The sequence below is a fragment of the Dasypus novemcinctus genome, chromosome 4 (genome assembly GCF_030445035.2).
Source record: "Dasypus novemcinctus isolate mDasNov1 chromosome 4, mDasNov1.1.hap2, whole genome shotgun sequence".
NCBI classification, from domain to species: domain Eukaryota; kingdom Metazoa; phylum Chordata; class Mammalia; order Cingulata; family Dasypodidae; genus Dasypus; species Dasypus novemcinctus.
The window spans coordinates 59,694,098-59,708,816 of NC_080676.1; the positions used below are offsets into that span (position 1 = coordinate 59,694,098).

The 14,719-nt window shown below is 39.5% G+C and overlaps 1 protein-coding gene across 4 annotated transcripts in view; it reads left to right on the forward strand.

Annotated features, from left to right (window-relative positions):
- The window catches only part of VPS8 (VPS8 subunit of CORVET complex), a 294,602-nt gene that overhangs the window by 53,249 nt on the left and 226,634 nt on the right, over nt 1-14,719 (forward strand). For all 4 annotated transcript variants that reach the window (XM_058295485.2, XM_058295487.2, XM_058295486.2 and 1 more), the window contains 2 exons: nt 91-198; nt 9,614-9,694. In XM_058295485.2, coding sequence (XP_058151468.1) covers nt 91-198; nt 9,614-9,694 — 189 coding nt within the window. The remainder of the gene's footprint in view (nt 1-90; nt 199-9,613; nt 9,695-14,719) is intronic.

The following is a 14,719-nucleotide window of genomic DNA, read 5'->3' on the forward strand; positions in this document are numbered from 1 at the left end:
TAGTCAGGTGCTATTTTTAACCAGAGTTTTCTTTGTCCTTTCTGTTACCTGTGATGACTTTTTGTTTGCTTCTGACTTATCCTCACCTAGATGGATCCTTCCAGTGTTCCACTGCTGGCCTGGCACTTTGTGGCAGTGCATAATTATGTGAATCCCATGCTTGCCTTCTGCAGAGGAGATGTTGTTCATTTTCTATTGGTAAGTCCTAATATGAATCTTCATCATACAATTTTTAAAAAAAATTTACCAATAGTTTAATATTATGTAAAAGAAATATACTGCTGTAATTCTTTGCAGAGAGTGACTTATTTTATCTTTATATAAGACTATAATGGTTAACATGGAAAAAAAACTGATTGCCTTCAGTTCTGTGTTCCTTCATGGCTTGTTTCTCAATTCTGTCTCCTTTGATTAACAAATAATGGTATGTGTTGATGAATGTACATGTTTGTATTAATATGTATACATTTATTAGTTAGAAAGCAAGTATCAGAGAGCATAATGTTCTCTACACAGTGCTGGACATAAGAGGTGATTGAGGGAAGTATAAAATAATTTATTCTTTCACATAGCTTATAATGTTGTTTGAAAAGCGAAACTGATTAAACTGTGTGATGATAATTAAAAGTTGATGTAAGTTCAGAGTACAAAGAGATTAGTATTGACTAGAGAGGCCATGGAAGATTTTATGAAGGTTATAGAGTAAATGCTACAGAAAATGAGTATACGTATCAGGGGAAATAATATGAACTGAAGTTACTGAGATAGGAATGTGTCTCTGCTGTTCTCTTGGATTTCCTAGCTCAGGGACTTGAGTGCACCACTGTCCACATAGCTTCTCAAGCCAGAAACCTTGTAGTTGCCTTTGAGTTACCCTTCTGTATTCATATCTACTCTGTCACTAAGTCCTGTTGACTCCACCCCCAAAGTCTCTTGAGTTTCCTCCTTTTTTGGTTCTCTCCCATTACTGCTTTCCTAGTCATATATTTCTAGTCTGGACTTGGAGTACCTCTAGCTAGTCTGGCCTCAGTGCCTTTACATATGCCATTGCCCCTGCTAGGAAAATTCTATATTCCTTCCCATTTTATCCTTACGCCTAATTTACATTGCCTTCCTTCACCTCCTAAACTAAGTTAAAGTTTCATGCTATATATATCCATAAGACCTCTTCCTTTGATAACCTGTGATAACCTTCTTGAATTACTTGTCTAATATTTTTCTTCCTTTCTAGACTGAAAGCTCCATAAATTCAGAGACCAAGTCTACTGTTACATTTTTAGCCACTAGGACAGGGCTTATATATAGTACATGCTTAACAAATGTTGATTGAATTAGTGGCAGGGGAAAACTTATGGTGAAAAATGAAAGTTGACATATGGGGTAAATATAGAGAGATTGGCAACCCTGTTGCCCATGATCCAAATCTGGCTGGTCACCTGTTGTTGTTTTTTTAATTTATTGAAGTATATCAGTCATACATAAACATATATAAGCAGTAAGTGTGTAGTAGTAGTTGTGAACTTACAAAACAAACATATATAACATCATACAGGACTCTCATACCTCACCCTATCACCAATACCTTGCATTGTTGTTAAATATTTTTAACTAATGATTAAAGAGCATTGTCAAAATATTAGTGCTAACCAAAGTATTTTTTCCCAACCCACCCTATTATTATTATTATCTTTTTATCAGTTATATGTGAACATACATAAACAACAAGAGTATAGTAAAAGTTGTGAACTTATTACAGAGCAAACATGCATAACATCATACTGGGGTCCCATACATCAAACCTCCACCAATAGCTGGCATTGCTGTGAGACATTTGTTATAAATTATGAAAGAATATTGTCAAAATCTTACTACTAATTAGAGTCCTCATCTTACATTTGGTGTATTTTTCCCCCAATCCACCCCATTATTTTTAAAATAATTTTTATTACAGAAATTGTAAACTTATTAAACAATCATGCACATGTGAAGAATTCCCAAACAACACTCCTTGATAAACACACTACACTGTGATAGAACAACTGTTACAGATAAGATAATATCATCTGATTGTTACCACATCCATAGTGTACATTGGGCACACATTTTCCATTCTGCCCCTTTATCAGCACAGTACGTTTTTGGCGTTGATGCAAATATATTATATTATTACTGCTAATCACAGTCCATATAGGTCACTCTAGTTGTAGTTTTCCCATGCTTCTCCACGTTCCTACCGCCCTGCTATAGTGATATACATTACTAAGAGAGGACACCCTTGCATCTGTACCATCTGTGCCATCAACTACAATTCTCATCCACCTCTTGGTATACTGTGCTTTTCATTTCTTAGATTATTCTCCAGCATTCTGTCAATTGGCATTTATATCCTAGACTACCATTTTCAGCCACTCTCCATTTATAAACTACGCAATATGTATGTTACCATCCACTCTATACATTTCCACACTTTTACATTAAAGCTAATTAAAACTTCTACATACATTAAATATCAGTAGTCCATCTCAGTCCTCCTCTTATCTCCTTTAAGAATCCCCCACCTGGGAAGCGGACTTGGCCCAATGGATAGGGTGTCCACCTACCACATGGGAGATCCATGGTTCAAACCCTGGGCCTCCTTAACCCGTGTGGAGCTGGCCCATGTGCAGAGCTGATGCACGCAAGGAGTGCCGTGCCAAGCAGGGGTGTCCCCCGCGTAGGGGAGCCCCACGCGCAAGGAGTGAGCCCCATAAGGAGAGACGCCCAGCGCGAAAGAAAGTGCAGCCTGCCCAAGAATGGCGCTGCACACACACAGAGCTGACACAGCAAGGTGACACAACAAAAAGAAACACAGATTCCCGGTGCCACTGGTAAGGATAGCAGCGGTCACAGAAGAACACACAGCGATTGGACACAGAGAGCAGACTGGGGGGGGGGAAGGGGAGAGAAATAAATAGAAATAAATCTACCAGGTCTTGAAAATATTTTCCTACAATTTCTTCTAGAATTATCATTCTTTTATTTTTAGGTTTTTGATCCATTTTAAGATAATTTTTGGATAAGGTGTGAAGTAGTAGTCCTCTTTCCTTCTTTTGGCTATGGATATCCAGTTCTTTCAGCACCATTTGTTGAATGGACTATTGTGCTCGAGCTGTGTGGGTTTGACAGGCTAGTCAAAAATCACTTGACCATACATGTGAGGTTCTGTTTCTGAACCATCAGTTTGGTTCCACTGGTCTGTGTCTGTCTTTATGCCCATACTGTGCTATTTTTACCACTATAGCTAGGTAATATGATTTAAAGTCTGGAGATGTGACTTCACTTTTCCTTTTTAAATGAATTCAGGATCCCTTACCCTTCCAAATAAATTTGATAATCGTCTTTTCAATTTTTTAAAATAAGGGCTGCTTGAATTTTTATTGGGATTGCATTGAGTCTGTATATTAATTTGAGTAGAATTAACTTCATAATGATATTTAGTCTTCCAATCCATGAGCATGGAATGTTCTTCCAATTATTTAGGCCTTTTTTGATTTCTTTTAATATTGAGTTGCATTTTCTGAATACAAGTGCTTAACAATGTTGGTTAAGTTTATTCCTGACTAGTTGAGTTTTATCTGTCTTATTTATTTTCACCACTCTTTTTTGACTCTCTTAGTTACTTTTATTGATATAATCTTCATTTCTAGACTCTCTTCCAGGACTCTCCTGTATTTTCTTTTTGGGCTCTAGCACACCCTTTAGTATTTCCAGAAAATCTGGTCTCTTGGTTAGAAATTCTCTCAGTTTCTGTTTATCTGTGAATATTCTAATCTTGCCCTCATTTTTGAAAGACAGTCTTGCCAGATATAAGATTCTTGGCTGTAAGTTTTTCTCTTGTAGTATCTTAAATATATCATACCTCTGTCATCTTGCCTCCATTGTTTCTGATGAGAAATCAGCACTTAATCTTATTGGGTTTCCCTTAGGTGTTGTGCATTTCTTTTCTTTTGCTGTTCTCATAATTCTCTCTTTGTCTTTGACATTTGACATTCTTATTAGTATGTGTCTTGGAGTTAGTCTATTTGGATTTTTTCAGATGAGGGTACATTGTGTTTCTTGGACATGGATGTCTATGTCCTTCAATAAGGTTGGGAAATTTTCTACCATTATTTCTTCAGTATTCCTTCTGCCCCTTTTCCCTTCTCTTCTCCTTCTGGGACACGCATGACACATATGTTTGCATGTCTCTTGCTGTCATTAAGTTCCCTGAGACCTTGTTCGATTTTGTCCATTCTTCATCTGTTCTTTTGTATGTTCACTTTCAGAGGCCATTTCTTCAAGCTCACCAATCCTTTCTTCTGCATCTTCAAATCTGCTATTATATGATTCCAGTGTTCCTTAAATTTCATTTCTTGCATCTTTAATTCCCATAAGATCTGCTGTTTTCCTTTGAATGCTTTCAGATTCTTCTTTGTAATCATCCAGTGTCTTTTTGTTCTTAAAAAAGATTTTATTTTTATTTATTTCTCCCCCCTCCCTCCATTGTCTGCTCTCTATATCCCTTCGCTGTATGTTTTCTGTGTCTGCTTGTATTCTTTTTTTTAAAAGATTTATTTATTTTATTTTATTTCTCTCCCCTTCCCCCCCTACCCCAGTTGTCTGCTCTCTTTGTCCATGCACCATGTGTTCTTCTGTGACCGCTTGTATCCTTATCAGCGGCACTGGGAATCTGTGTTTCTTTTTGTTGCGTCGTCTTGTTGTGTCAGCTCTCCATGTGTGCGGCACCATTCTTGGGCAGGCTGCACTTTCTTTCGCGCTGGGCAGCTCTCCTTACGGGGTGCACTCCTTGCGCATGGGGCTCCCCTATGCGGGGGACACCCCTGCGTGGCACAGCACTCCTTGCGCACATTAGCACTGCGTGTGGGCCAGCTCCACATGGGTCAAGGAGACCTGGGGTTTGAACCGCGGACCTCCCATGTGGTAGACGGATGCCCTAACCACTGGGCCAAGTCTGCTTCCCTGCTTGTATTCTCTTGAGGCAGCTCCAGGAACCGATCCTGGGACCTTCTGGAGTGGGAGAGAGGCGATCATTCTCTTGTACCACCTCAGCTCCCTAATCTGCTGCATCTCTTATTTTCTCTCCTCTGTGTCTCTTTTTGTTGCATCATTTGGCCACACCAGCTCTCTGTGTGAGCCAGCACTCCTGCATGAGGCAGCGCTCCTGCGCAGGGCAGTGCTCCAAGCAGGCCAGCACTCCATGTGGGCTACCTTACCACATGGGCCAGGTTACCTTTACCACATGGCCCTGGGCATCGAACCCTGGACCTCCTATATGGTAGACGAGAGCCCAATTGCTTGAGCCACAGCCGCTTCCCCCAATGTATCTTAATATTCTTAATCTCTTTAGCCATCTCATTGAATTTATTAAGGAGATTTGTTTGAACATGTATGATTTGTTGTCTCAAATTATTTATGTCATCTGCAGGCTTATCTTATTCCTCTAACTGGGCATTATCTTCCTGTTCCTTGGTTGGATTATAATTTTTTATTGGTGTCTTGGCATCTGGCTTACTAGAGTATTTATTCTGGATGCAGTTTTCCTCTTTAGTGTAGGGGTTCCTGCCCTTTCTCCCTTGCTGGTTATGCAGTAGGAGCCAAGGAAGTAGTTGGTGCTCTAAGCTGTGGAGGTTCAAGCTGCTCTCATTGCCCCAGGGAACAGTGAAGCATCTCCCAACTTTCTCCTTTGGGTAGGGACAGAGCCACAATTGTGTGGAATAATCCAAGTCATGCAGGCCAAGACTGTAGTTGCCCGGAGAGACTGATGAAACTTCATACCCCTTTCTCCCCTGCCTGGGACGGGGATGGAGCTGAAGGTATGGGCAGCAATCTATGCAGTACCAGTCCAAGATGACCACATTTGCCCCAGTAGACTTCCGATTATTAAGTCTTTGCCAGCCAAATGTCCCTGCAGTTACCTGGATAGGCTGGTACCAGGCCTGCCAGCCTCCTTTCTGCCAGACGTGGGGCTACAGCATAGGCTAGGGCTGCAGGCTGATCTGGGTGAAAGAAACTAGTTCGTACCGTCAGTGTGATTTTCCGTCAGACAGGTTTCCCCTCATGCTGAACGTAGAGTCAAAATGGCGGCCACTGGCCTCTTTCCAACTTGGACAGGTTCAAACTTTAGCTGTTCTTAGGGTTATACTTTAGCTGAATTTACTAATCAGTAGCTGAAATTGGTGGCCTACTGTTTCTTCCTCCCCTGTTTTTGGGAAATGGAGCTTCCAAGTCTAGGCACAGTATAAGTCCCAGGGCAGCTTGCGCTGCCAAAGTAGGATAATCGCTGGACTCCGTGGCTTGGCCGGTAATTTCCTGGAGAGGCTGGCGCAGGTCCCCCCAGCTTTCCTCCCTGCCAGTGGTGGGGCTGGGGCTTATGCTAGAGCTGCAGTCTAACTGGATGGAAAGAAACCGGTCCCTACCAGCACTGGGATTTTCAATCTACCCCGCTTCTCCTCGTGCCAGATGCTAAGTCAAGATGGTGGCTACAGGCCTCTTTCTGACTTGGATAGGTTCAAACTTTAGCTGTTTTAACATTATACTTTAGCCCCCGGAATTTACTTGTCAGTAGCTGAAGTTGGTGCCCAACCGTCTCTTCCTCCCCCATTTTTGGGAAGTGGAGCTTTCAGTTCCAGCCACAGAACAGCTCCCAAGATGGCTAGTGCCTGCAGTGGAGGTTGGGCACTGGCCTCTGTGGCGTGGAGCACTCTACTTATAAATCTTCTCTGCAGATAGGCAGTTTCCTCCTTCCATTCCTTCAAGGATGTTGCAAGATGCTCTTCTGGTCTCCTGGAGCCCCCAAACAGGTGCTTCAGCTAGCTCTAGATAGCTCTGGATGTTTACTAACTGCCCTGTGACAGGAACTGACTCTAGGAGCTCCTTACTCCACTGCCATCTGGCTGGTTTGTCACCTGCTTTTTTTTTTTTTTTTTTAATGCCCCTGCCCTTTGTGGCTTTTTTTGCTTGCTCTCGGTTCTCTGTGTCCATTCATTGTGTGTTCTTCTGTGTCTATATTTATTTTACTATATTTCCCTTCCCCCCTTGCAGCTTGCTTGCTGTCTGCTCTCTGTCCATTTGCTGCGCTCTCTTCTATGTTTTTGCTTGTCTCCCTTTTTTTGTTGTTGTTGTGTCACTTTGCTGAGTTGGCTCTCCACGGTGCTTTCGGGCTGGGCGGCTCTCCACAGCACGCAGGCGAGCTTGCCTTCACAAGGAGGCCCCGGGATGCGAACCCAGGACCTCCCATATGGTAGACGGGAGCCCAACTGATTGAGCCACAGCTGCTTCCCTGTCATCTGTTTTTATAAATAAATTTTTATTGGAATGCAGTAATGGCCATTCAAATGTATTATTTATGACTATGTATGTGTTACAGTGGCAGAATTGAGTAATTGTGACAGAGACTGATTGGTCTGCAGGGCCTAAAATATTTACGATATGACCCTTTACAGAAAAAGGCCTTTGATGGAAGGGTTGACCTGGATTTGTAATGGAGAGCCATTACAGGTTCTTAATTAAGTGAGAAGGATATGATTAAAGTGATATCATAGGAAAATCATTCTAGAACTAGCAAAAAGAATAGATTATAGGAGATAGGGAATTCAAAGTTTTGTTCTTGTAATAAAGCAGGTGTGAAGTGTTTAGATGAGGGTGGTTTATTGCAGTGACAGTTAAGAATGGATGAAATTTTGAAGGGAGGGCAAGGCTTTTCATCATTATTGGATTAAGCGACTGAAGGAGATGAGAGAAACATCACATTTCTGACTGCATTTTAGAAGTTTGAAATGTTTGAAGTGGAGGTTGTTTTGAGGAGAAAATGAGTAGGGAAGATTTGAGTGTGATGAATGGGAATTAAAGGTGGGACTTTTGAGTATTGCAAGGGATGTCCTACCAGCAGGTGGCAATTCAGACCTGAAGTAGAAAGATAGTTGAAGCTGTGAAAATCAAAAGCTTAAGTATATTTAACTGTCAAGAATGCTTATGTAAGGGGAAGGAAAAATAAAACAGGAAAAGACTTTTCTATAAAGGCATGTAGAGATATAGGAGGGGAAATAGGACAGTATGATGTCACATAGAAGACAAAGGACAGACTTTAGAACAATATCAATTCCACGATAATACCAGTACCAAAGAAAGACCACGGAAGTGGAGGACTAAAGAGAATACCATTGGACTTGGCAAGAAGTAGTTCATTAGAAACTTCCTGGAGGACTGATTATCAATGGAATGGAAGTATGAGCTAGATTGTAGAGCCTTGTTAAAGAAATGGGTATCCAGAAGTGCAAATTCAGGCTTAGTGTTTGGTTGCAAGAGGAAGGAATATGATTAAACAATAGTCAGAAGAAATAAATTAAAGGAAGGTTTTATTGTTTTGCTTTGAATGATGGACAAGTCAGAAACCTGTTTGCTAGCAAAAGGAAGAAGGACCTTGAAAAGGAGTGATTGAATATCCTAGCAAAGTTGGGGTTATATTAAACAGTGATGAAGGGAGGTGGAATTTAGAGTATATATATAGGTGAAGTGATTTTCTTTAGCAAGAACTTTAGAAAATCTTAGAGAATAGGTACCAGTGGCTTTGATTGTTTCAGTTTATGAAGCGTTTTCAATGTATGCAGCACATAGACCAATTTGGTGCTGTCATAGTTTCATTTTACAGATGAGGATACTGAGAAAAAGTAAGTGATTTGCCCTTGGTCACACAGATATAAGCAGTGGAACTTCTACTTGAACACAGGGCTCTAAATTCTATGCCTATTTTATCAGAACATCTTTTTTTTATGGGAAAGTGATACAGTAAAGTGAAGATTAGAGTACATGGAGGGCCCATATTAAATGGTGTCAGTTTTTTGTTAAGGTATCAGGCAACGTCAAACAGTGCAAGTGATGGGACTAGAAGGTAAAGAGGAGGTGGGACTTAATGGGAAAGAAAGAAATCTGGAACACTACTATGGGGTATGCACAAGAAAGGCCAGGCTGAATAGGAGGTCATGAATTTCAGGTGGACCAGATCTGGGCTGTGCGGTTTCTTTCTTCAGTGATCTATTACCTTGGGGGCAGAAGTGGAAAAAGCAAATTAAAAGGATGATTAAAGATTATAGAATATGTATGTACACAGATGTAAATAAATAATTGAGTTTTGAGGTTCTTTTGGGTCTTTTTAGACTGTAATAGTATCACAGCTCGAAAAAGTCTATTTTCATGACTGTAGCTTCCCTTTTATAATAAACTTTTGTTTCACTTTATCACACCCTTGTTACCAGTCCCATTTTCACTTGAACTCTACCTATTTACAATCATTGAGATGATGAAGTTAGGTTGTTGTGAATTATGACAGAGTGAAATGTATATTGAGTAGCACTTAGCAATACTGAGAACTAAATGGCTGGCTGGTATGCCTTGGAATTTGGTGCAAATCACGATATGATTGATATTTTTCATTTGTATAATAGTTTCTTTAATATCAGTATTTTTGGATTATTCACACTCTTAATAGGAATCATCTCCTAGGTGGAGTATAACTACGTATCTAAAAGAGTCCCTCAAAAAAAAGCCAATATTTAGGATGTTTTTGTTTTGTCATCAGGTCAAGAGAGATGAATCTGGAGCAATACATGTTACTAAGCAAAAACATCTTCACCTATACTATGATCTCATCAACTTTACTGTGAGTATTATTCAAAGTAAATATCCCCACTCATTTTCATGCACTTATTCTGATTGTGTGTATTAAAGTCACGAGAATTTCTGCCACAAAGCATGATATTTAGGATCATATAAAATACAGATAGGAGTGAGTCCTGCTTATCTTTTTTTTTAGAATTAAAAAATATATATTTATTCATATCCCCCCCTCCCTGTTGTCTGCTCTCTCTGTTTCCATTTGCTGTGCATCTTCTGTGTCTGCTTGTCTTCTCTTTAGGTGGCACTGGGAACCGATCCTGGGATCTTCTGCAGTGGGGGAGAGGTGCTCAATCTCTCACAACACCTCAGCTCCCTGGTCTGCTGCATTACTTATTGTCTCTTCTCTGTCTCTTTTTGTTGTGTCATACTGCTGCGCCAGCTCTTTGTGTGGGCCAGCACTCCTGTGTGGGTCAGCACTCCTTGCAGGCCAGCTTGCTGTGTGGGCCAACTTGCCTTCACTAGGAGGCCCTGAAAATTGAACCCTGGACCTCCCATATGATAGACAGGAGCCTAATTGCTTGAATTGTATCTGCTTCCCTGCTTATCTTTAATAAAGGCTGTGTTTGGTATAATGCCACATAATTATTGCCTTTCAGCTTTATGTTCTACTGGACACTTGCAGGATCAGGAAATTTTCTTCATTCTGATTAGCTCAGTGGGGGAGTTGGGTTCAGGAGATTTGAGGTGGGTCTCTTCAGAATCATTGCTTTAATTTTGTATTCCTGAACTTGTCCTGATTGTTTCAGGAGCTTATGCAACCTGTTCTTTGCTTGTGATTAAAAACTTAAGAGTGATGTCATCAATTGGAGATGTAAGTCATCCCCTGAGAAAACCTCCTCAGAGAATCAGTAAATAAAAGGACACATCCCACTTGCTTAGAACTCTGGAGGGCAATAAAGGTTGGAGAAGGACTCCACAAATGTTGAATCGAAGAAAAAGAAATATTTTATGTAGGAAACGTCTGTCTTGGACCCACCGGTCCACTTCCCTCTCCCTCATTGAGTCCCACACAGCCTTGGAGATGCTCAGAGGCAGTAGCCTGGATCCCTCCTAACCCCTACCAGAGACAGACTGTGGAGACACAACAACAATTTAGAACTCCATGCATTTCCAGGCACAGGGACCCAAGTCCACAGAGACCCAGGGCAGAACACAAGCCTCTGAGGAGTGCTGTGTATAAAGAGACCCCCAGAGGGGAAAAAAGAAAAAAAAAAGAAAAAAGGGGAGAGAGTCCATGGTAGAACTGTTTCCGGCAAGCAGAGTACTCACTGAGTCTGGTTTCTGTTGGCTGAACCACCTAAATGCAAAACAGACTTTTCTGGAGTGACCTTATCTGGCTCCCATGCCACATAATGGGGAAGAAACTGGAGGCAGAAAAGCATCCCAGAGAGAAAAAAGGGTGAGGAAGCTAAACAGAAGGACTTCAGAACTGAAAAACTGGGGAGAAAATTATGCAAAAAAAACCCCAAACAGAACAGATTAAGATTCCCAAATAGGAACAAAGGGAGGGAAGCTTTCTCCTGGAGGTGAAACAGTTATGCAAAAAGTACAATCTTAGAAACTGTACCACATATCCAGGGCTAGACAGAGGTGAAGAAGAGCTGAGAAAATATGAACAATTAAGCATGGGCTACTCTAAAGATCTAGAATAAGTTGGATCAAGTGTCAAAGAAGAGCCTTAATACAAAGACAATCAACAATAAAACCCTAGAGAAGAGGAAGAAATGGACTCTTAGAGTTAACTCATCAAGGTAATAGATGCCCAGATATCAGCAAAAAATTACAAGCTGTACTAGGAAACAAGAAGATCAGATCAGTCAGGGAAACACATGTAAATTTCAGAGGAGGTACAGAATTTGGAAAAATATATCCAAGAAGTTCAAATAGATCTCCTAAATCAATTCAAGGAGGTAAGGGAAAATATGCAAAAAGAGATAAAAAGATATTAGGAAGATATTATATGAGCATGAAAAAGAGTTTGAAAGAATGAAAAGAAACAAATTATGGGGATGAAAGGCACAATTGTACAGATTAAAACCACATTGGAGGGAGTGGATGTGGCTCAAGAAGTTGAGTGCTTGCTTCCCATATGGGAGGTCCTCAGTTTGGTTCCCCATGCCTCCTAAGAAAAACAGAACAGCGGGTAAAACAAATGAAAAAAACCAACTCAGTGGAGCTGATGTGGCTCAGTGATTGAGTGCTGGCTTCCCAATGACAAGGTCCTGGGTTCAATGCCCTGTCCCTGGTACCTAAAAAAAAAAACAGAACAAAACCAAACACATCACACTAGAGGCATACAATGGCAGATTTGAATTGGCAGAAGAAAGACTCAGTGAACTAGAAGACAGGACAGTTGAAACCATACTGTCAGAAGAAAAGATAAAGAAAAAAGTAGAAAAAATTGAGCAGCGTCTCAGGGATTTGAGAGAAAGCACAAAGCAAACAAGCATACACATCATGGGTGACCCAGAAGAAAAAGAGGGAAAAAAGAGGGCAGAAAGAATATTTATAGATTCAATGCAATCCTTATCATAATTTTAATGGTCTACTTTGCAGAAGTGGAAAAGCCAAAATCATCATATTTATTTGAATGGGTAAGAGACCCTGAATAGTCAAAACACATCTTGAAAAAGAAGAACCAAGTTGGATGACTCATACTTTTGACTTTAAAGCATATTACAAAGCTGCAGAATTAAAACATTATGTTATTGGCACAAGTGTGGATATATTAACCAGTGGACTTGAACTGAGAATTCAAAAATGGACCCTTGCATCTATGACCAGTTGACTTTGACAAGGCCGCTAAGTCCACTCAATTGGGAAAGAATAGTCTCTTCAACAAATGATGCTGAGAGGATTGGATATCCATAGCCAAAAGAATGAAAGAGGACCCCTATCTCACAGCATATACAAAAATTATCTCAAAATTGATCAAAGACCTAAATATAAGAGCCAGGAGTATTACCATATGATTTGACAATCTCACTACTAGGTGGGTGTATACCCTGAAGAAATGAAAGCAGGACTTGAATACGTGTTTGCACAGATGTTCATCATGTCATTATTCACAATTGCCAAAAATGGAAGCAACCCCAAGTAACCATCAACTGATGAATGGATGAATAAAATGTGGTATATACGTACAATGGCATATTATTCAGCTGTAAAAAGGAGTGAAGTCATGATACATGCCACAACATGGATGAACCTTGAGTGCATTATGTTGAGGGAAATAAGCCAGACACAAAAGAAGAAATAATGTATGATCTTGTTGACAAGAACTAATTATAATAAGCAATAGAGTTAGAACCTAGAATATAGGTTTCCAGCTGATAGATTGGGATAGATAATAGGAAGTTAATGTTTAATTTATACAGAATTTATCTTTAGGTTGATTATAAAGGTTTAGAAATGGATGGTTGTGATGGTAGCATATTATTGTGAGTGTAATTAACGACACTGAATTATATAGGTGAATGTGGTTAAAAGGGGAAATTTTAGGTAGTGTATATTACTAGAATAAAAATTAAATGGTAGAACAGTATAACTCAGTGAACCCTGTTGTAAATTACAGTTATTAGGGCAAGTATAAGAATGTACTTTCATAAATTATAAGAAATATATGACACTAATACAAGGTGTTAATAATAGAATGGTATATGGGAAAACATACACCTAATGTATACTATGGGTGATAGTTAATAGTACTATTTTAAATCTTTCATCAGTTGTAAAACAGGTATCTATTGTTTAAAAAAGCGCATAATTTTAAAAAGTGCTATCAATTGTAACAAATGTTCTGCATCAATGCAAGATGGTGGTGGTATGGTGTGTGAGGATCCTATACTTTATGCATAATTGGTCTGTAAACCCGCAACTTCTCTGAAATTAAAATGAAAAGAACTCTCTCTCCACCACACATCTCAGTCTTGAGTGGCTGCTTGTTTAAAAAGAGAGAGCTTTTTGTATCAAATTTTATTTTTTTCATTTTCAGAGAATGTATTAATTTTGAGAATGGTGTAATGATCATATCACTTGGTTTCAATTGTTAATGCTGTTAGCACATCAATTTCTGGTATCCAGTGAAACATTCTGTATTTACATTTAAGGCAGTCCCTCATTTTTCCAATGAATAAGCTAGTAAGGGTTTTTCCATAATTTGATATTATTTGACTTAAAAATGTATTGATGAAGTAGATCTTCTCTTTATAATACATGATTTATTTAGTTGTATGTTGAATTTTTTTACACTTATGAAAATAACTTTTTTAATATTTAAAAAGAAACTTAGATTACATAAATGTTATATAAAAAATATAGGGGATTCCCATATACCCAGCACCCTCCCCCTTTCCCCCTTTCCCTCATTAATAACATTTTATATGTGGATTGTGTATTTGTTACAACTGATGTCCAAATATTGAAACATTGCTACTAACCATAGTCAATGATTTTATTATGGTTTACATTTTGGACCATACACTTATAAATTTTCATGATATTGAACATGGCTTGTATCCATCATTGCAAGAACATGTAGTACAAGTTCATCAACCCCAAAATGCCCCATGTTCTATCTCTTCTATTCCTCTGCCCCCTCCCTTCAGGACCCATGGTGATCATCCAGCTCACACCTTGAAAAACAAGAGTCATAGTTATTTGCAACAACTTGAGAGCTTGACATACTGGCCCGTCCTCCACTTTTAGCACTGTCTATGCTCGTGAGAGTCTCCCACCCTCTACTTGAGAGCAGAGCAGGACTCCCCAGAATGGGAGTCCAACACCTTCCCACTCATTATGTTTTCTTTTTTTTAACATTAAAAAAAAATTAATAGAGCACAAAGAATATTACATTTAAAAACATAAGAGGTTCCCATATAACCCACTTCCCACCCCCACACCCCCCATCATTTTTATAAATTGTATTTTTTTGAAGATATATGCATCTCAAAAAATATTACATTAAAAAACGTAAGAGGTTCCCATATACCCCCCATTTACCCACCAT